The 25,787-nt window shown below is 31.5% G+C and overlaps 1 protein-coding gene across 1 annotated transcript in view; it reads left to right on the forward strand.

The window, feature by feature from the left end:
- Window positions 1-25,787, forward strand: part of LOC126232301 (reticulocyte-binding protein homolog 1-like) — a 63,958-nt gene that overhangs the window by 27,696 nt on the left and 10,475 nt on the right. Inside the window, exons 4-11 of the mRNA XM_049942585.1 lie at window positions 18,997-19,080; window positions 19,411-19,841; window positions 21,598-21,816; window positions 21,930-22,136; window positions 22,238-22,591; window positions 23,540-23,649; window positions 24,486-24,768; window positions 24,810-25,109. Coding sequence (XP_049798542.1) covers window positions 18,997-19,080; window positions 19,411-19,841; window positions 21,598-21,816; window positions 21,930-22,136; window positions 22,238-22,591; window positions 23,540-23,649; window positions 24,486-24,768; window positions 24,810-25,109 — 1,988 coding nt within the window. The remainder of the gene's footprint in view (window positions 1-18,996; window positions 19,081-19,410; window positions 19,842-21,597; window positions 21,817-21,929; window positions 22,137-22,237; window positions 22,592-23,539; window positions 23,650-24,485; window positions 24,769-24,809; window positions 25,110-25,787) is intronic.

Here is a 25,787-nt window from a genome sequence, read left to right on the forward strand (position 1 = left end):
AAAAGTATCTATATATAAGGAAAAGTATCGATATATAATGAAAAGTATCGATATATAATGAAAAGTATCGATATATAATGATAAGTATGGATATATAATGATAAGTATCGATATATAATGATAAGTATCGATATATAATAATAGGTATCGATATATAATGATAAGTATCGATATATAATGAAAGGTATCGATATATAATAAAAAGTATCGATATATAATGAAAGGTATCGATATATAATAAAAAGTATCGATATATAATGAAAAGTATCGAAAAGATATCGAAAAGTATCGAAAAGATATCGAAAAGTATCGAAAAGATATCGAAAAGTATCGAAAAGTATCGAAAAGATATCGAAAAGTATCGAAAAGATCGAAGAAAAGATATCGAAAAGTATCGTTATATCGATAAGTATCGATATATCGAAAAGTATCGATATATCGATAAGTATTGATATATCCGATATATCGATAAGTATCGATATATCGAAACGTATCGATAAATCTATAAGTATCGATAAATCGATAAGTATCGATATACGAAAAGTATCGATATATCGAAAAGTATCGATATATCGAAAAGTATCGATATATCTAAAAGTATCGATACATCGAAAAGTATCGATATATCGAAAAGTATCGATATATCGATAAGTATCGATAAGATATCGAAAAGTATCGATATATCGAAAAGTATCGATATATCGAAAAGTATCGATATATCGATAAGTATCGATATATCGAAAAGTATCGAAAAGATATCGATAAGTACCGAAAAGATATCGATAAGTACCGAAAAGATATCGAAAAGTATCGATATATATCGAAAAGTATCTATATATAAGGAAAAGTATCGATATATAAGCAAAAGTATCGATATATAATGAAAAGTATCGATATATAATGAAAAGTATCGATATATAATGAAAAGTATCGATATATAATGAAAACTACCGATATATAATGAAAATTATCGAAAAGATATCGAAAAGTATCGAAAAGATATCGAAAAATATCGAAAAGATATCGAAAAGTATCGATATATCAAAAAGTATCGATATATCGATAAGTATCGATATATCGAATTGTATCGATATATCGAAAAGTATCGATATATCGAAAAGTATCGATATATCGAAAAGTATCGATATATCGATAAGTATCGATATATCGATAAGTATCGATATATCGATAAGTATCGATATATCGATAAGTATCGACATATCGAAAAGTGTCGATATATCGAAAAGTATCGATATATCGAAAAGTATCGATATATCGTAAAGTATCGATATATCGAAAAGTACCGATATATCGAAAAGTACCGAAAAGATATCGAAAAGTACCGAAAAGATATCGAAAAGTACCGAAAAGATATCCAAAAGTACCGAAAAGATATCGAAAAGTACCGAAAAGGTATCGAAAAGTACCGAAAATATATCGAAAAGTATCGAAAAGATATCGAAAAGTATCGAAAAGATATCGAAAAGTATCTATATATAATGAAAAGTATCTATATATAATAAAAAGTATCGATATATAATGAAAAGTATCGATATATAATGAAAAGTTTCGAAAAGATATCGATAAGTATCGAAAAGATATCGATAAGTATCGAAAAGATATCGATAAGTATCGAAAAGATATCGATAAGTATCGAAAAGATATAGATAAGTATCGAAAAGGTATCGATAAGTATCGAAAAGATATCGAAAAGTATCGAAAAGATATCGAAAAGTATCGAAAAGACATCGAAAAGTATCGAAAAGATATCGAAAAGATATCGAAAAGTATCGAAAAGATATCGAAAAGTATCGAAAAGATATCGAAAAGTATCTATATATATCGAAAAGTATCTATATATATCGAAAAGTATCTATATATATCGAAAAGTATCTATATATAATGAAAAGTATCGATATATAATTAAAAGTATCGATATATAATGAAAAGTATCGATATATAATGATAAGTATCGATATATAATGATAAGTATCGATATATAAGTACCGAAAAGATATCGAAAAGTACCGAAAAGATATCGAAAAGTACCGAAAAGATATCGAAAAGTATCGAAAAGATATCGAAAAGTATCGAAAAGATATCGAAAAGTATCGATATATCGATAAGTATCGAAAAGATATCGAAAAGTATCGATATATCGATAAGTATCGATATATCGAAAAGTATCGATATATCGAAAAGTATCGATATAACGAAAAGTATCGATATATCGAATAGTATCGATATATCGAAAAGTATCGATATATCGATAAGTATCGATATATCGATAAGTATCGATATATCGATAAGTATCGATTTATCGATAAGTATCGATATATCGATAAGTATCGATATATCGAAAAATATCGATATATCGTAAAGTATCGATATATCGAAAAGTATCGATATATCGATAAGTATCGATATATCGATAAGTATCGATATATCGGAAAGTATCGATATATCGATAAGTACCGAACAGATATCGAAAAGTACCGAAAAGATATCGAAAAGTACCGAAAAGATATCGAAAAGTACCGAAAAGATATCGAAAAGTACCGAAAAGATATCAAAAAGTACCGAAAAGATATCGAAAAGTACCGAAAAGATATCGAAAAGTACCGAAAAGATTTCGAAAAGTACCGAAAAGATATCGAAAAGTACCGAAAAGATATCGAAAAGTACCGAAAATATATCGAAAAGTACCGAAAAGATATCGAAAAGTACCGAAAAGATATCGAAAAGTACCGAAAAGATATCGAAAAGTACCGAAAAGATATCTAAAAGTACCGAAAAGATATCGACAAGTACCGAAAAGATATCGAAAAGTACCGAAAAGATATCGAAAAGTATCGAAAAGATATCGAAAAGTATCGTTAAGATATCGAAAAGTATCGTAAAGATATCGAAAAGTATCGAAAAGATATCGAAAAGTATCAATGTATCGATAAGTATCGATATATCGATAAGTATCGATATATCGAAAAGTATCGATATATCGATAAGTATCGATATATCGAAAAGTATTGATATATCGAAAAGTATCGATATATCGAAAAGTATCGATATATCGATAAGGATCGATATATCGAAAAGTATCGATATATCGAGAAGTATCCATATATCAATAAGTATCGATATATCGATATATCGATTTATATATATATATCGATATATCGATAAGTATAAGTATATATCGATAAGTATCGATATATCGATAAGTATCGATATATCCAAAAGTATCGATATATCGATAAGTATCGATATATCGATAAGTATCGATATATCGATAAGTATCGATATATGGAGAAGTATCGATATAACGAGAAGTATCGATATATCGAAAAGTATCGATATATCGAAAAGTATTGATATATCGATAAGTATCGATGTATCGAAAAGTATCCATATATCGAAAAGTATCAATATATCGAAAAGTATCGATATATCGAAAAGTATCGATATATCGATAAGTATCGATATATCGAGAGGTATCGATATATCGAAAAGTATCGATATATCGAAAAGTATCGATATATCGAAAAGTATCAGTATATCGAAAAGTATCGATATATCGAAAAGTACCGATATATCGATAAGTACCGATATATCGAAAAGTACCGAAAAGATATCGAAAAGTATCGAAAAGATATCGAAAAGTAGCGATATAATATCGAAAAGTATCGAAAAGATATCGAAAAGTATCGAAAAGATATCGAAAAGTATCGAAAAGATATCGAAAAGTGTCTATATATAATGAAAAGTATCTATATATAATAAAAAGTATCGATATATAATGAAAAGTATCGATATATAATGTGAAAAGTATCGAAAAGATATCGATAAGTATCGAAAAGATATCGATAAGTATCGAAAAGATATCGATAAGTATCGAAAAGATATCGATAAGTATCGAAAAGATATAGATAAGTTTCGAAAAGATATCGAAAAGTATCGAAAAGACTTCGAAAAGTATCGAAAAGTTATCGAAAAGTATCGAAAAGATATCGAAAAGTATCGAAAAGTTATCGAAAAGTATCGAAAAGATATCGAAAAGTATCGAAAAGATATCGAAAAGTATCGAAAAGATATCGAAAAGTATCGAAAAGATATCGAAAAGTATCTATATATATCGAAAAGTATCTATATATATCGAAAAGTATCTATATATATCGAAAAGTATCTATATATAATGAAAAGTATCGATATATAATTAAAAGTATCGATATATAATGAAAAGTATCGATATATAATGATAAGTATCGATATATAATGATAAGTATCGATATATAAGTACCGAAAAGATATCGATAAGTACCGAAAAGATATCGAAAAGTACCGAAAAGATATCGAAAAGTATCGAAAAGATATCGAAAAGTATCGAAAAGATATCGAAAAGTATCGAAAAGATATCAAAAAGTATCGATATATCGATAAGTATCGAAAAGATATCGAAAAGTATCGATATATCGATAAGTATCGATATATCGAAAAGTATCGATATATCGAAAAGTATCGATTTAACGAAAAGTATCGATATATCGAAAAGTATCGATATATCGATAAGTATCGATATATCGAAAAGTATCGATACATCGATAAGTATCGATATATCGATAAGTATCGATATATCGATAAGTATCGATATATCGATAAGTATCGATATATCGATAAGTATCGATATATCGATAAGTATCGATATATCGCAAAGTATCGATATATCGATAAGTATCGATATATCGGTAAGTACAGAAAAGATATCGAAAAGTACCGAAAAGATATCGATAAGTACCGAAAAGATATCGAAAAGTACCGAAAAGATATCGAAAAGTACCGAAAAGATATCGAAAAGTACCGAAAAGATATCGAAAAGTACCGAAAAGATTTCGAAAAGTACCGAAAAGATATCGAAATGTACCGAAAAGATATCGAAAAGTACCGAAAAGATATCGAAAATTACCGAAAAGATATCGAAAAGTACCGAAAAGATATCGAAAAGTACCGAAAAGATATCGAAAAGTACCGAAAAGATATCGACAAGTACCGAAAAGATATCGACAAGTACCGAAAAGATATCGACAAGTACCGAAAAGATATCGAAAAGTACCGAAAAGATATCGAAAAGTATCGAAAAGATATCGAAAAGTATTGAAAAGATATCGAAAAGTATCGCAAAGATATCGAAAAGTATCGAAAAGATATCGAAAAGTATCGATATATCGATAAGTATCGATATATCGAAAAGTATCGAAAAGTATCGATATATCGAAAAGTATCAATATGTCGAAAAGTATCGATATATCGATAAGTATCGATATATCGATAAGTATCGATATATCGAAAAGTATCGATATGCCGAAAAGTATCGATATATCGATAAGTATCGATATATCGATAAGTATCGATATATCGATAAGTATCGATATATCGATAAGTATCGATATATCGAAAAGTATCGATATATCGATAAGTATCGATATATCGATAAGTATCGATATATCGATAAGTATCGATATATCGATAAGTATCGATATATCGAGAAGTATCGAAATATCGAAAAGTATCGATATATCGATAAGTATGGATATATCGAATAGTATCGATATATCGAAAAGTATCGATATATCGATAAGTATCCATATATCGATAAGTATCTATATATCGATATATCGATAAGTATCGATATATCGATAAGTATCGATATATCGATAAGTACCGATATATCGGTAAGTATCGATAAGTAACGATATATCGATAAGTATCGATGTATCGAAAAGTATCGATATATCGAAAAGTATCGATGTATCGAAAAGTATCGATATATCGAAAAATATCGATATATCGAAAAGTATCGATATATCGAAAAGTATCTATATATCGAAAAGTACCGATATATCGATAAGTACCGATATATCGAAAAGTACCGAAAAGATATCGAAAAGTATCGAAAAGATATCGAAAAGTATCGAAAAGATATCGAAAAGTAGCGAAATAATATCGAAAAGTATCGAAAAGATATCGAAAAGTATCGAAAAGATATCGAAAAGTATCGAAAAGATATCGAAAAGTGTCTATATATAATGAAAAGTATCTATATATAATAAAAAGTATCGATATATAATGAAAAGTATCGATATATAATGTGAAAAGTATCGAAAAGATATCGATAAGTATCGAAAAGATATCGATAAGTATCGAAAAGATATAGATAAGTTTCAAAAAGATATCGAAAAGTATCGAAAAGACATCGAAAAGTATCGAAAAGTTATCGAAAAGTATCGAAAAGTTATCGAAAAGTATCGAAAAGATATCGAAAAGTATCGAAAAGATATCGAAAAGTATCGAAAAGATATCGAAAAGTATCGAAAAGATATCTAGTATCGATATATATCGAAAAGCATCGATATATATCGAAAAGTATCTATATATAATGAAAAGTATCGATATATAAGGAAAAGTATCGATATATAATGAAAAGTATCGATATATAATGAAAAGTATCGATATATAATGAAAAGTATCGAAAAGATATCGAAAAGTATCGAAAAGATATCAAAAAGTATCGAAAAGATATCGAAAAGTATCGAAAAGATATCGAAAAGTATCGATATATCGATAAGTATCGATATATCGATAAGTATCGACATATCGATAAGTATCGATATATCGATAAGTATCGACATATCGATAAGTATCGATATATCGATAAGTATAGATGTATCGAAAAGTATCGATATATCGATAAGTATCGAAAAGATATCGATAAGTATCGAAAAGATATAGATAAGTTTCGAAAATATATCGAAAAGTATCGAAAAGACATCGAAAAGTATCGAAAAGTTATCGAAAAGTATCGAAAAGGTATCGAAAAGTATCGAAAAGTTATCGAAAAGTATCGAAAAGATATCGAAAAGTATCGAAAAGATATCGAAAAGTATCGAAAAGATATCGAAAAGTATCGAAAAGATATCGAAAAGTATCTATATATATCGGAAAGTATCTATATATATCGAAAAGTATCTATATATATCGAAAAGTATCTATATATATCGAAAAGTATCTATATATAATGAAAAGTATCGATATATAATTAAAAGTATCGATATATAATGAAAAGTATCGATATATAATGATAAGTATCGATATATAATGATAAGTATCGATATATAAGTACCGAAAAGATATCGAAAAGTACCGAAAAGATATCGAAAAGTACCGAAAAGATATCGAAAAGTATCGAAAAGATATCGAAAAGTATCGAAAAGATATCAAAAAGTATCGATATATCGATAAGTATCGAAAAGATATCGAAAAGTATCGATATATCGATAAGTATCGATATATCGAAAAGTATCGATATATCGAAAAGTATCGATATAACGAAAAGTATCGATATATCGAAAAGTATCGATATATCGAAAAGTATCGATATATCGAAAAGTATCGATATATCGATAAGAATCGATATATCGAAAAGTATCGATATATCGATAAGTATCGATGTATCGATAAGTATCGATATATCGCAAAGTATCGATATATCGGTAAGTACAGAAAAGATATCGAAAAGTACCGAAAAGATATCGATAAGTACCGGAATGATATCGAAAAGTACCGAAAAGATATCGAAAAGTACCGAAAAGATATCGAAAAGTACCGAAAAGATATCGAAAAGTACCGAAAAGATATCGAAAAGTACCGAAAAGATATCGAAAAGTACCGAAAATATATCCAAAAGTACCGAAAAGATTTCGAAAAGTACCGAAAAGATATCGAAAAGTACCGAAAAGATATCGAAAAGTACCGAAAAGATATCGAAAATTACCGAAAAGATATCGAAAAGTACCGAAAAGATATCGAAAAGTACCGAAAAGATATCGAAAAGTACCGAAAAGATATCGACAAGTACCGAAAAGATATCGACAAGTACCGAAAAGATATCGACAAGTACCGAAAAGATATCGAAAAGTACCGAAAAGATATCGAAAAGATATCGAAAAGTATTGAAAAGATATCGAAAAGTATCGCAAAGATATCGAAAAGTATCGAAAAGATATCGAAAAGTATCGATATATCGATAAGTATCGATGTATCGAAAAGTATCGAAAAGATATCGAAAAGTATCGATATATCGAAAAGAATCAATATGTCGAAAAGTATCGATATATCGATAAGTATCGATATATCGATAAGTATCGATATATCGAAAAGTATCGATATGCCGAAAAGTATCGATATATCGATAAGTATCGATATATCGATAAGTATCGATATATCGATAAGTATCGATATATCGATAAGTATCGATATATCGAAAAGTATCGATATATCGATAAGTATCGATATATCGATAAGTATCGATATATCGAGAAGTATCGAAATATCGAAAAGTATCGATATATCGATAAGTATGGATATATCGAATAGTATCGATATATCGAAAAGTATCGATATATCGATAAGTATCCATATATCGATAAGTATCTATATATCGATATATCGATAAGTATCGATATATCGATAAGTATCGATATATCGATAAGTACCGATATATCTATAAGTATCGATAAGTATCGATATATCGATAAGTATCGATATATCGATAAGTATCGATATATCGATAAGTAACGATATATCGATAAGTATCGATATATCGAAAGGTATCGATCTATCGAAAAGTATCGATATATCGTAAAGTATCGATAATTCGAAAAGTACCGATATATCGAAAAGTACCGAAAAGATATCGAAAAGTATCGAAAAGATATCGAAAAGTGCCGAAAAGATATCCAAAAGTACCGAAAAGATATCCAAAAGTACCGAAAAGATATCGAAAAGTACCGAAAAGATATCGAAAAGTACCGAAAAGATATCGAAAAGTACCGAAAAGATATCGAAAAGTATCGAAAAGATATCGAAAAGTATCGAAAAGATATCGAAAAGTATCTATATATAATGAAAAGTATCTATATATAATAAAAAGTATCGATATATAATGAAAAGTATCGATATATAATGAAAAGTATCGAAATGATATCGATAAGTATCGAAAAGATATCGATAAGTAACGAAAAGATATCGATAAGTATCGAAAAGATATAGATAAGTATCGAAAAGATATCGATAAGTATCGAAAAGATATCGAAAAGTATCGAAAAGACATCGAAAAGTATCGAAAAGATATCGAAAAGATATCGAAAAGTATCGAAAAGATATCGAAAAGTATCTATATATATCGAAAAGTATCTATATATATCGAAAAGTATCTATATATATCGAAAAGTATCTATATATAATGAAAAGTATCGATATATAATTAAAAGTATCGATATATAATGAAAAGTATCGATATATAATGATAAGTATCGATATATAATGATAAGTATCGATATATAAGTACCGAAAAGATATCGAAAAGTACCGAAAAGATATCGAAAAGTACCGAAAAGATATCGAAAAGTACCGGAAAGATATCGAAAAGTACCGAAAAGATATCGAAAAGTGCCGAAAAGATATCGAAAAGTACCGAAAAGATATCGAAAAGTACCGAAAAGATTTCGAAAAGTACCGAAAAGATATCGAAAAGTACCGAAAAGATATCGAAAAGTACCGAAAAGATATCGACAAGTACCGAAAAGATATCGACAAGTACCGAAAAGATATCGACAAGTACCGAAAAGATATCGAAAAGTATCGAAAAGATATCGAAAAGTATCGTAAAGATATCGAAAAGTATCGAAAAGATATCGAAAAGTATCGATGTATCGATAAGTATCTATATATCGATAAGTATCGATATATCGATAAGTATCGATATATCGAAAAGTATCGATATATCGAAAAGTATCGATATATCGAAAAGTATCGATATATCGAAAAGTATCGATATATCGATAAGTATCGATATATCGAAAAGTATCGATATATCGATAAGTATCCATATATCAATAAGTATCGATATATCGATATATCGATAAGTATCGATAAATCGATAAGTATCGATATATCGAAAAGTATCGATATATCGAAAAGTATCGATATATCGATAAGTATCGATATATCGATAAGTATCGATATATCGATAAGTATCGATATATCGAGAAGTATCGATTTATCGAAAAGTATCGATATATCGAAAAGTATCGATATATCGAGAAGTATCGATTTATCGAAAATTATCGATATATAGAAAAGTATCGATATATCGAAAAGTATCGATAAATCCGATATATCGATAAGTATCGATATATCGAAAACTATCGATATATCGAAAAGTATCGATATATCGAAAAGTATCGATATATCGAAAAGTATCGATATATCGATAAGTATCGATAAGATATCGAAAAGTACCGATAAGATATCGAAAAGTACCGAAAAGATATCGAAAAGTATCGATATATATCGAATAGTATCGATATATATCGAAAAGTATTGATATATATCGAAAAGTATCTATATATAAGGAAAAGTATCGATATATAGGGAAAACTATCGATATATAATGAAAAGTATCGATATATAATGAAAAGTATCGATATATAATGATAAGTATCGATATATAATGATAAGTATCGATATATAATGATAAGTATCGATATATAATGATAAGTATCGATATATAAAGATAAGTATCGATATATAATAAAATGTATCGATATATAATGAAAAGTATCGAAAAGATATCGAAAAGTATCGAAAAGATATCGAAAAGTATCGAAAAGATATCGAAAAGTATCATAAAGATCGAAAAGTATCGAAAAGATATCGAAAAGTCTCGATATATCGAAAAGTATCGATATATCGAAAAGTATCGATATATCGATAAGTATCGATATATCCGATATATCGATAAGTATCGATATATCGAAAACTATCGATATATCGAAAAGTATTGATATATCGAAAAGTATCGATATATCGAAAAGTATCGATATATCGAAAAGTATCGATATATCGATAAGTATCGATATATCGTACCGATATATCGATAAGTACCGATATATCGAAAATATCGATATATCGATAAGTACCGATATATCGATAAGTACCGATATATCGAAAAGTGCCGATATATCGAAAAGTACCGATATATCGAAAAGTACCGATATATCGAAAAGTACCGATGTATCGAAAAGTACCGATATATCGAAAAGTATCGATATATCGTTAAGTATCGATATATCGAAAAGTATCGAAAAGATATCGATAAGTACCAAAAAGATATCGATCGATATATCGATAAGTATCGATATATCGATAAGTATCGATATATCGGTAAGTATCGATATATCGAAATGTACCGATATATCGAAAAGTACCGATATATCGAAAAGTACCGGTATATCGAAAAGTACCGATATATCGATAAGTACCGATATATCGAAAAGTACCGATATATCGAAAAGTACCGATATATCGAAAAGTACCGATGTATCGAAAAGTACCGATATATCGAAAAGTACCGATATATCGAAAAGTACCGATATATCGATAAGTACCGATATATCGAAAAGTACTGATATATCGAAAAGTACCGATATATCGATAAGTACCGATCTATCGATAAGTGCCGATTTATCGAAAAGTATCGATATATCGATAAGTACCGATGTATCGAAAAGTATCGAAAAGATATCGATAAGTACCGAAAAGATATCGATAAGTACCGAAAAGATATCGAAAAGTACCGAGAAGATATCGAAAAGTACCGAAAAGATATCGAAAAGTATCGAAAAGATATCGAAAAGTATCGATATATATCGAAAAGTATCGATATATATCGAAAAGTATCGATATATAAGGAAAAGTATCGATATATAATGAAAAGTATCGATATATAATGAAAAGTATCGATATATAATGAAAAGTATCGATATATAATGAAAAGTATCGAAAAGATATCGAAAAGTATCGAAAAGATATCGAAAAGTATCGAAAAGATATCGAAAAGTGTCGATATATCGATAAGTATCGATATATCGATAAGTATCGATATATCGATAAGTATCGATATATCGAAAAGTATCGATATATCGAATAGTATCGATATATCGATAAGTATCGATATATCGATCGAAAAGTATCGATATATCGATAAGTATCGATATGTCGAAAAGTATCGATATATCGAAAAGTATCGATATATCGAAAAGTATCGGTATATCGATAAGTATCGATATATCGCAAAGTATCGATACATCGATAAGTATCGATATATCGATAAGTACCGAAAAGATATCGAAAAGTACCGGAAAGATATCGAAAAGTACCGAAAAGATATCGAAAAGTACCGAAAAGATATCGAAAAAACCGAAAAGATATCGAAAAGTACCGAAAAGATTTCGAAAAGTACCGAAAAGATTTCGAAAAGTACCGAAAAGATTTCGAAAAGTACCAAAAAGATATCGAAAAGTACCGAAAAGATATCGAAAAGTACCGAAAATATATCGAAAAGTACCGAAAAGATATCGAAAAGTACCGAAAAGATATCGAAAAGTACCGAAAAGATATCGACAAGTACCGAAAAGATATCGACAAGTACCGAAAAGATATCGACAAGTACCGAAAAGATATCGACAAGTACCGAAAAGATATCGAAAAGTACCGAAAAGATATCGAAAAGTATCCAAAAGATATCGAAAAGTATCGAAAAGATATCGAAAAGTATCGTAAAGATATCGAAAAGTATCGAAAAGATATCGAAAAGTATCGATATATCGATAAGTATCAATATATCGATAAGTATCGATATATCAAAAAGTATCGATATATCGATAAGTATCGATATATCGATAAGTATCGATATATCGATAAGTATCGATATATCGATAAGTATCGATAAATCGAAAAGTATCGTTATATCGATAAGTATCGAAAAGATATCGAAAAGTATCGAAAAGATCGAAAAATATCGTAAAGATATCGCAAAGTATCGATATATCGATAAGTATCGACATATCGAAAAGTATCGATATATCGATAAGTATCGATATATCCGATATATCGATAAGTATCGATATATCGAAAAGTATCGATAAATCGATAAGTATCGATATATCGAAAAGTATCGATATATCGAAAAGTATCGATAAATCGAAAAGTATCGATATATAGAAAAGTATCGATATATCGAAAAGTATCGATATATCGATAAGTATCGATATATCGTAACGTATCGATATATCGAAACGTATCGAAAAGATATCGATAAGTACCGAAAAGATATCGATAAGTACCGAAAAGATATCGAAAAGTATCGAAAAGATATCAAAAAGTATCGAAAAGATATCGAAAAGTATGCGAGGTGCCGGGGCTAGCAGTGTATTGATCACTAAATTCTATTAGAATCCACATATGTCAATCATGCTCTAAGCCCCCCCTATTCTAACTCCGACTTTTGCTGTGGCACAAGGATAAAAGAAATACGCGAACTGACTCTAATCAACCCTGCTAGTGGAGTAGAAGAGAGTTTGGCACCTGCAATAATTTAATTTGATAAATAAGTTAAATAAACAAAGGTTTCATTAGCATAGTGAGGAATGATAGGGTTGCTCTATTGATTAACAGAAAGAAAGTTCTGTCCAAAATAACAATATGATTTATTAAGATTAAACGGAGAATAGTAAAAGAGACACAGGAAATATAAAACATCAAATTGGCTAAAATTGGAGATTCATACAAACACAGTAAAGGTGAAGTTGTCCCTAACTTAGATCGTGAGGTTTAAGACGAAGTGGTATGTGGAGCCAATTCCTTTCCACTCAAATCTCAAGAGAGACACACAGCTAACCCAATAGTAATTGCTGCTACCCGAAACTGAACAAAGTTAGAAAAGGATGAACAGGCGCGCTCTGCTGAGCTCTGATTATCACCTAGGAAAATCCCTATCTGCCGGTGCTGCGGACGTACATTACCAACAGTCTTCTTATCTCCCACAACACGATCTGGCGTACCGCAGGCGAGGGCTGGTTGCTCGAACGTCCTCGACCGAAAGGCGACTGCCGACTACCCAGAGCACCCGCACAGGCCGAACACCGAACATTCCCGCCCCCACGACAGTGGCCGTGGTTACGTTCCAATCAGCAACTCGAAAACCGGCGGAAATTCCACTCCATTGCCGGAGCACTACCATTCCACCAATGGAGATTCTTGGCGCCAATTTCTGTGCTGATTTTGCAGAAAGTGCGGGAATTTTCCCGCCACAACTGCGTGGGTACACAAGTCATTCCCACGCCTCGCTGGTAGCCCGCCAGAAAGTGTTTTCGCAAGGTTTCTCTGAAGTAACGGAACCTCTAGCCCAGCCGCTACTTCACACCCCAGCGGGCGTGTCTCTTGACAATGTCGGCGTCTGAAAAGCATTCACTCGACTGCCTCACACACGTCGGCTTAACTCTCTCCTGTTCCACAGAGCCCGCCTGTCACCGGCCCACCCGGGTGACGAGAGACGCTGCGTGGGAAGTACGCGTGTAAAGGAAAAGCAACCCTCCACCGCATGCAACTAGAGAGGAGAATCGTAAGATAGAAATATGAGAGGGGGCTCATGCCACCTCTCATTGCCCCTACGCCATTTTAGATTGTAATTGGTGAGCGGTTGGCTCACTTAGGAGCAAGGTAGTGAGTCAATCGCCCAAGAACAATCTTACAAAGTGACTCCACATACCGCACTCTATAAAAAAGATCATTGCAACTGAAAAATGCAACTCATAGAGGGAGGATTATTTATGATGTAGCCAACTTCACCTTCTTAATATGGAACACTAACACTCACATCACACATCCACACCCAGGGAGCCCCTTCCAAACACCGATTCACGCAGACATTCACGCTCTAAACATGGCCCGGGCATCTGAGCCAAATATGGAGCAGTTTATTCTTTACAATCAGAGTTGGAGTGCTCCGCAATTAAATGCCCAAGATGTTACAACAATTTTAATCATTAAACTAACCTGACCTCACTCACACATGATAATATTTAAGTTAACAATCTCTTTGTGAGTTTTCAGAATCTAGTTACAACCTCCGATTCATTCTGTCTCCCTGCAGCAAGAATAACCTTTACAAAATGTTCCCTGAACTGATGGTCCATTCACAATGACAGTGGTGGTATCTGCTTCAGTTTATGGGGACTTCAGGCACACTGTTAGCATACACACAACAATAAACACAAAATACAAAAAAAAACATGATGTGGAGAACAATACAGTAATCTGTAATAAGAATTACAGTGTAAAACACAAACGCATACAAGGTATAACATACATTACAGAAACAACATAAGAGAAAGAAATTTAAGAAAAACGAAAAAAACAAGGTTCATGGGGCATCAAATTGTGCGTGCACATTGCACAAAGTTCACGACTGTGCTGAGAATGAGGCACTAAATCACATTGTTAGAAATATCCGTGGCACTTCACTGATTCCACTGTACTGACATCACATAAGGCTAAACGTCGGTTGTAGTTGCTACGTTGTGGCAACAGCAATCGGGAGTTCTGGAGTGTCTGCAGTACGCTGTTGAGATTGTAGTCAGACCCACGCATATGATCACGGCCGTATGGTAGGAAGACACAGTGATAGGCTCTCCTCACGTCGATTAATTGTCTCTGAGGTCTACTCGTTGGGATACATCACTAGTCTAGGTCTCTTCTCTCGCTGGACAGAACTTTACGTTTCCCAATATTGCAGTTCGACGAGGGATGATGGCACGTGGAGTGACTCCACAAGTGTGTGGGGTCATCCATACAGGATCGAACTAGGAGCGACTATTGTTAAAAACTGCTCTCTAATAGAGAGGAGAAGTAAGACATGAGACCATACATTTGTTAGTGTGGCACGATACTGCTTTGTGTATGCAGATCGGCCAATGCTAGTGAGTTGTAAAAACCCAAACAGGTGAGTATAGAGCGTCCCTTTCTGTCCTGAGGCACATGAGGCGCAGGTTCTGACACGATATGTGATCTTCTTCGTGTACTCACGACAACGTGGTCTGCCGCAGGGAATCCCTCCAAGCGGCTGCCGCGTCCGGAGAGCTAGCAGGCTGTCGCGTGTCAGGGTCAACGGCCAGCCCCACTTTCGCTTGTGGCGGGGCGAGGGTCCCGTGTAATCCCTCAGGTAAGCAGCCGGGTGACTGTCAGCGTGTAGGACGGGACGCTCGCCCTTTAGCAGGTAGCCGAAGACCTCTTGTTTTTGCGCTGGCTGGCCTCTGCATTGCCACGTTCCTCGTCATCTGTACAATTCTTACAAAAGTCTTATGCCTAACTTTTTCCCATGACCTTCTATGTTATAATAAATTTACCTAATGAAACATTGATGGTCTGTCATTTCAGACACTCTTATTTTACTTTTATAGTTATTAATCTATGGCAATCATTATAACATCTAATCTAGACATGGAAATAATTTATTTTGATATACGTGTAGAGACCGATCTCAGTAAGTACATGGCGTGTGATAACTGATGCTTTGTAATGGATGAACAACTAAATGTGCGGGCCCGCACTAATATTACTATTAATTATATAGATCGACAGTAGACATGCTACAAGAATTAACTACCAAATCCCAACGATCTACATTCTACGTCTTTTAATTAAATTATGTTGTTATGCAGGTCTAAGTTTTACTGTGCTATAAAGAACATGCTACTACGCTACTTTCGCTCGCCCGTCGTCCCTCCATCTCGGGTCTGTGGTTTGGTGACCTGAAAAATAGCAACTCAACAGGCGCGCGCCACACTTGTGGTAGAAAACCCCCACAATATTAATCTAGTTATTGTTAAATCCTACAGTTTAACTTATCCTAGTATCGTACTTTCCCTTTTATTTATTTATTTATTTATTTTATTTATTTATTTATTTATTTATTTATTTATTTATTTTTTTATTTACCTTATACAATACCCTTACATAGTTCCTGTTACGCTGAGATGTCTTGCTGCTCGCCGCTATTGACGACAGTGATGTGCGCGCCGTACGACATGACCTCCGAGTTTTCATTACGCCTCACTGAAACTCCAGAGACTGGGTTAGCCATGGCTATACACGACAATAAATTTATAGTTGCAACTTCCTTCTCTATGTGAAGCGGTTTTCGCGATCGAAGTACACCTTTCCAGAAGCAATGTAATATGACCAAGCCAGGACTGGTTCCTGTTGAGGATTCAGACACCCAACACACGCCAGCTACACAGTATGTCACGAATATCCAAGTACAATTCCTTGGTGATTCATCTGTGACAAAAACGAGCAGCACGCTAAATCCCCAACCAGCACATTAGCATGGTACGCTTTTATGCCCTCATTTCTCTCGTCTAGGGCACCATTAGAGTCAAATGCTCACAGGTTCACCCCGACTTGCAAGACAACGATACCGGCGCAGCTCTGCAAAAACTATACTGCCCATATTCACCCTCGAAATCGCGCAATATACCACAATCGTGCAGTGCACTGACGCGTGCCTGCAAGCATTGGTATGAACGTCTCACGAACTGGTTGTGGCCGCTATGGAGCGTATCACGACCTCTCAGAACGCTTCTAAGAGCACGTTCTTGTATGCGCCCGTTTGTGCGACGTCTCGTCACTCATCCTTATCCCTTAACATGGACACCAGATAGGAAAGGACAAAAACATTGCTCATGAAAAGGTAGTGTCTCCTACTCCATCGACATTGGAGATCGCAAACATAAACAAAAAGAGGATAGCAGCAGTAAATTCTTATGCAAGACAACGCAGCGTGTTAACACTTTAGCAATCTTAATCTATTAATGCAACGGTTATTGTTCCCCGAAAAAAGGTTCATATCTTTGCCTATTCTACTATGTACATTTCTTACACTACTACTATTCTACGAACTCCTTTGTGTGAGAGAAGTGGTGGAGTCCTATGGACTAGCGTCAATCCCTTCTTAGACTCCCCCTCCTCTGACGTGCATTAGGATTTGGAGGTCTAATTTCAATCTCCTGGTTCTCCTGTTGTCCTTGATTTCGCTCCCTCCAATTACGGTCGCTTTGCCGTTCGTCATTCCTCCTGTCCCAGATTGCTTGTCTGGATTGACCCTGTTCCCTGACGTTCTGGTTTCCGTGTCTCTGGTTTCCATAACCTTGAATAGCGTAACCTTGATCTCGGTAACCCTGGTTTCCTAACTGACCAGTGCGATTATGCGATCTGTTGTCGTCTTCCCTCGCTGGCCCGTGGTATTTGTTATTTTGCGCCTTCTTCCTGTCCTTTGCGTCTTGTTTATCGAAGACTACTTCGAGTTCGCGCAGTAGACTCTTGAATGCATCTATGTCAGATCCACACTTCCCGACAAGTGTCTGTTGATACCTAACTGGCAATTTCGAAAAGCAAAATTTAATAATTTCTCCGTTGCTGTATGGACTATCTAAAAACTGATTCTTCTTGAGTAAGTCATCAAAAAAATTTGGTTGCGCTCTTATGCCCGGACACTTCCAGTTCAGGACAAAATATTATTTCCTCTTTAATCCTGTCTTGCGTTTCCTTTGACCAGTAGGTCCGCAGGAATGCACCAACAAATTCCTGATAAGTCCGACACGTCGCTGCCACGCCCCGCATCTTTTCCGCGGCTTGGCCTTCGATGTGTCCACACATGAATTCTAATTTGGCCTGGGTTGGCCATGACGACGGTAATGAATTAGTAAATTGCATCACCCAGCTCTTCGGATGCATCGAAAAGTATCGATATATATCGAATAGTATCGATATATATCGAAAAGTATCGATATATATCGAAAAGTATCTATATATATAAGGAAAAGTATCGATATATAATGAAATGTATCGATATATAATGAAAAGTATCGATATATAATGAAAAGTATCGATATATAATGATAAGTATGGATATATAATGATAAGTATCGATATATAATGATAAGTATCGATATATAATGATAAGTATCGATATATAATGATAAGTATCGATATATAATGAAAGGTATCGATATATAATAAAAAGTATCGATATATAATGAACAGTATCGAAAAGATATCGAAAAGTATCGAAAAGTATCGAAAAGATATCGAAAAGTATCGAAAAGATCGAAGAAAAGATATCGAAAAGTATCGATATATCGAAAAGTATCGATATATCGAAAAGTATCGATATATCGAAAAGTATCGATGTATCGAAAAGTATCGATATATCGATAAGTATCGATATATCGAAAAGTATCGATATATCGAAAAGTATCGATATATCGAAAAGTATCGATATATCGATAGGTATCGATATATCGATAGGTATCGATATATCGATACTTTTCGATATATCGATAAGTATCGATATATCGATAAGTATCGATATATTGATAAGTATCGATATATCGCAAAGTATCGATATATCGATAAGTATCGATATATCGATAAGTATCGATATATCGATAAGTACAGAAAAGATATCGAAAAGTACCGAAAATATATCGAAAAGTACCGGAAAGATATCGAAAAGTACCGAAAAGATATCGAAAAGTACAGAAAAGATATCGAAAGGTACCGGAAAGATATCGAAAAGTACCGAAAATATATCGAAAAGTACCGAAAAGATATCGAAAAGTACCGAAAAGATATCGAAAAGTACCGAAAAGATATCGACAAGTACCGAAAAGATATCGACAAGTACCGAAAAGATATCGACAAGTACCGAAAAGATATCGAAAAGTATCGAAAAGATATCGAAAAGTATCGAAAAGATATCGAAAAGTATCGTAAAGATATCGAAAAGTATCGAAAAGATATCGAAAAGTATCGATATATCAATAAGTATCGATATATCGATAAGTATCCATATATCAATAAGTATCCATATATCGATATATCGATAAGTATCGATATTTCGAAAAGTATCGATACATCGATAAGTATCGATATATCGATAAGTATCGATATATCGATAAGTATCGATATATCGAAAAGTATCGATACATCGATAAGTATCGATATATCGATAAGTATCGATATATCGATAAGTATCGATATATCGATAAGTATCGATATATCTAAAAGTATCGTTAAATCGATAAGTATCGAAAAGATATCGAAAAGTATCGAAAAGATCGAAAAGTATCGAAAAGATATCGCAAAGTATCGATATATCGTTAAGTATCGACATATCGAAAATTATCGATATATCGATAAGTATCGATATATCCGATATATTGATAAGTATCGATATATCGAAAAGTATCGATAAATCGATAAGTATCGATAAATCGATAAGTATCGATAAGATATCGAAAAGTACCGAAAAGATATCGAAAAGTACCGAAAAGATATCGAAACGTATCGAAAAGATATCGAAACGTATCGAAAATCTATCGAAAAGTATCGATATATCGAAAAGTGTCGATATATCGATAAGTATCGATAAGATATCGAAAAGTACCGAAAAGATATCGAAAAGTACCGAAAAGATATCGAAACGTATCGAAAAGATATCGAAAAGTATCGATATATATCGAATAGTATCCATATATATCGAAAAGTATCGATATATATCGAAAAGTATCTATATATATAAGGAAAAGTATCGATATATAATGAAAAGTATCGATATATAATGAAAAGTATCGATATATAATGAAAAGTATCGATATATAATGATAAGTATGGATATATAATGACAAGTATCGATATATAATGATAAGTATCGATATATATAATGATAAGTATCGATATATAATGATAAGTATCGATATATAATGAAAGGTATCGATATATAATAAAAAGTATCGATATATAATGAATAGTATCGAAAAGATATCGAAAAGTATCGAAAAGATCGAAGAAAAGATATCGAAAAGTATCGATATATCGATAAGTATCGATATATCGATAAGTATCCATATATCAATAAGTATCGATATATATATATATATATATATATATATATATATATATATATATATATATATATATATATATATATATATATATATATATATATATATATATATATATATATATATATATCGATAAGTATCGATATATCGATAAGTATCGACATATCGAAAAGTATCGATATATCGAAAAGTATCGATATATCGATAAGTATCGATATATCGATAAGTATCGATATATCGATAAGTATCGATATATCGATTACTATCGATATATCGATAAGTATCGATTTATCGAGAAGTATCGATATATCGAAAAGTATCGATATATCGAAAAGTATCGATATAACGAAAAAAATCGATATATCGAAAAGTATCGATATATCGAAAAGAATCGATATATCGATAAGTATCGATAAGATATCGAAAAGTATCGATATATCGAAAAGTATCGATATATCGATAAGTATCGATATATCGATAAGTATCGATATATCGAAAAGTACCGATATATCGAAAAGTACCGATATATCGATAAGTACCGATATATCGATAAGTATCGATAAGTATCGATATATCGATAAGTATCGATATATCGATAAGTATCGATATATCGATAAGTATCGATATATCGATAAGTATCGATATATCGAAAAGTATCGATATATCGTAAAGTATCGATATATCGAAAAGTACCGATATATCGAAAAGTACCGAAAAGATATCGAAAAGTATCGAAAAGATATCGAAAAGTGCCGAAAAGATATCCAAAAGTACCGAAAAGATATCCAAAAGTACCGAAAAGATATCGAAAAGTACCGAAAAGATATCGAAAAGTACCGAAAAGATATCGAAAAGTACCGAAAAGATATCGAAAAGTATCGAAAAGATATCGAAAAGTATCGAAAAGATATCGAAAAGTATCGAAAAGATATCGAAAAGTATCTATATATAATGAAAAGTATCTATATATAATAAAAAGTATCGATATATAATGAAAAGTATCGATATATAATGAAAAGTATCGAAAAGATATCGATAAGTATCGAAAAGATATCGATAAGTAACGAAAAGATATCGATAAGTATCGAAAAGATATAGATAAGTATCGAAAAGATATCGATAAGTATCGAAAAGATATCGAAAAGTATCGAAAAGACATCGAAAAGTATCGAAAAGATATCGAAAAGATATCGAAAAGTATCGAAAAGATATCGAAAAGTATCTATATATATCGAAAAGTATCTATATATATCGAAAAGTATCTATATATATCGAAAAGTATCTATATATAATGAAAAGTATCGATATATAATTAAAAGTATCGATATATAATGAAAAGTATCGATATATAATGATAAGTATCGATATATAATGATAAGTATCGATATATAAGTACCGAAAAGATATCGAAAAGTACCGAAAAGATATCGAAAAGTACCGAAAAGATATCGAAAAGTACCGGAAAGATATCGAAAAGTACCGAAAAGATATCGAAAAGTACCGAAAAGGTATCGAAAAGTACCGAAAAGATATCGAAAAGTACCGAAAAGATTTCGAAAAGTACCGAAAAGATATCGAAAAGTACCGAAAAGATATCGAAAAGTACCGAAAAGATATCGACAAGTACCGAAAAGATATCGACAAGTACCGAAAAGATATCGACAAGTACCGAAAAGATATCGAAAAGTATCGAAAAGATATCGAAAAGTATCGAAAAGATATCGAAAAGTATCGTAAAGATATCGAAAAGTATCGAAAAGATATCGAAAAGTATCGATGTATCGATAAGTATCGATATATCGATAAGTATCGATGTATCGATAAGTATCGATATATCGAAAAGTATCGATATATCGAAAAGTATCTATATATAGATAAGTATCGATATATCGAAAAGTATCGATATATCGATAAGTATCCATATATCAATAAGTATCGATATAATGATATATCGATAAGTATCGATAAATCGATAAGTATCGATATATCGAAAAGTATCGATATATCGAAAAGTATCGATATATCGATAAGTATCGATATATCGATAAGTATCGATATATCGATAAGTATCGATATATCGAGAAGTATCGATTTATCGAAAAGTATCGATATATCGAAAAGTATCGATATATCGAGAAGTATCGATTTATCGAAAAGTATCGATATATAGAAAAGTATCGATATATCGAAAAGTATCGATATATCCGATATATCGATAAGTATCGATATGTCGAAAACTATCGATATATCGAAAAGTATCGATATATCGAAAAGTATCGATATATCGAAAAGTATCGATATATCGAAAAGTATCGATATATCGATAAGTATCGATAAGATATCGAAAAGTACCGATAAGATATCGAAAAGTACCGAAAAGATATCGAAAAGTATCGATATATATCGAATAGTATCGATATATATCGAAAAGTATTGATATATATCGAAAAGTATCTATATATAAGGAAAAGTATCGATATATAAGGAAAACTATCGATATATAATGAAAAGTATCGATATATAATGAAAAGTATCGATATATAATGATAAGTATGGATATATAATGATAAGTATCGATATATAATGATAAGTATCGATATATAATGATAAGTATCGATATATAAAGATAAGTATCGATATATAATAAAATGTATCGATATATAATGAAAAGTATCGAAAAGATATCGAAAAGTATCGAAAAGATATCGAAAAGTATCGAAAAGATATCGAAAAGTATCATAAAGATCGAAAAGTATCGAAAAGATATCGAAAAGTATCGATATATCGAAAAGTATCGATATATCGAAAAGTATCGATATATCGATAAGTATCGTTATATGCGATATATCGATAAGTATCGATATATCGAAAACTATCGATATATCGAAAAGTATTGATATATCGAAAAGTATCGATATATCGAAAAGTATCGATATATCGAAAAGTATCGATATACCGATAAGTATCTATATATCGATAAGTATCGATATATCGAAAAGTATCGATATATCGAAAAGTATCTATATATCGATAAGTATCGATATATCGATAAGTATCGATATATCGAAAAGTATCGATATATCGATAAGTATCGATATATCGATAAGTATCGATATATCGCAAAGTATCGATATATCGATAAGTATCGATACATCGATAAGTATCGATATATCGATAAGTATCGATATATCGATAAGTACAGAAAAGGTATCGAAAAGTACCGAAAAGATATCGAAAAGTACCGGAAAGATATCGAAAAGTACCGAAAAGATATCGAAAAGTATCGAAAAGATATCGAAAAGTATCGAAAAGATATCGAAAAGTATCGAAATGATATCGAAAAGTATCGAAAAGATATCGAAATGTATCGATATATCGAATAGTATCGATATATCGAATAGTATCATTATATCGATAAGTATCGATATATCGAAAAGTACCGATATATCGAAAAGTACCGATATATCGATAAGTATCGATATATCGATAAGTATCGATAAGTATCGATATATCGATAAGTATCGATATATCGATAAGTATCGATATGTCGATAAGTATCGATATATCGATAAGTATCGATATATCGAAAAGTATCGATATATCGAAAAGTATCGATATATCGTAAAGAATCGATATATCGTAAAGTATCGATATATCGAAAAGTACCGATATATCGAAAAGTACCGAAAAGATATCGAAAAGTATCGAAAAGATATCGAAAAGTACCGAAAAGATATCGAAAAGTACCGAAAAGATATCCAAAAGTACCGAAAAGATATCGAAAAGTACCGAAAAGATATCGAAAAGTACCGAAAAGATATCGAAAAGTACCGAAAAATTTTCGAAAAGTATCGAAAAGATATCGATAAGTATCGAAAAGATATCGATAAGTATTTATATATAATGAAAAGTATCTATATATAATAAAAAGTATCGATATATAATGAAAAGTATCGATATATAATGAAAAGTATCGAAAAGATATCGATAAGTATCGAAAAGATATCGATAAGTATCGAAAAGATATCGACAAGTATCGAAAAGTTATCGATAAGTATCGAAATTTTATAGATAAGTATCGAAAAGATATCGAAAAGTATCGAAAAGATATCGAAAAGTATCGAAAAGACATCGAAAAGTATCGAAAAGATATCGAAAAGATATCGAAAAGTATCGAAAAGATATCGAAAAGTATCGAAAAGATATCGAAAAGTACCGAAAAAATATCGAAAAGTATCGATATATCGAAAAGTATCGATATATCGAAAAGTATCGATATATCGATAAGTATTGATATATCGAAAAGTATCGATGTATCGAAAAGTATCGATATATCGATAAGTATCGATACATCGAAAAGTATCGATATATCGATAAGTATCGATATATCGAAAAGTATCGATGTATCGAATATCATCGATATATCGATAAGTATCGATATATCGAAAAGTATCGATATATCGAAAAGTATCGATGTATCGAAAAGTATCGATATATCGATAAGTATCGATATTTCGAAAAGTATCGATATATCGAAAAGTATCGATATATCTAATAGTATCGATATATCAAGAAGTATCGATATATCGAAAAGTATCGATATATCGAAAAGTATCGATATATCGAAAAGAATCGATATATCGATAATTATCGATATATCGAAAAGTACCGAAAAGATATCGATAAGTACCGAAAAGATATCGATAAGTACCGAAAAGATATCGATAAGTACCGAAAAGATATCTAAAAGTACCGAAAAGATATCTAAAAGTACCGAAAAAATATCGAAAAGTACCGAAAAGATATCGAAAAGTACCGAGAAGATATCGAAAAGTACCGAAAAGATATCGAAAAGTATCGAAAAGATATCGAAAAGTATCGAAAAGATATCGAATAGTATCGATATATATCGAAAAGCATCGATATATA

Source organism: Schistocerca nitens, unplaced genomic scaffold (genome assembly GCF_023898315.1).
Source record: "Schistocerca nitens isolate TAMUIC-IGC-003100 unplaced genomic scaffold, iqSchNite1.1 HiC_scaffold_468, whole genome shotgun sequence".
NCBI lineage: Eukaryota > Metazoa > Arthropoda > Insecta > Orthoptera > Acrididae > Schistocerca > Schistocerca nitens.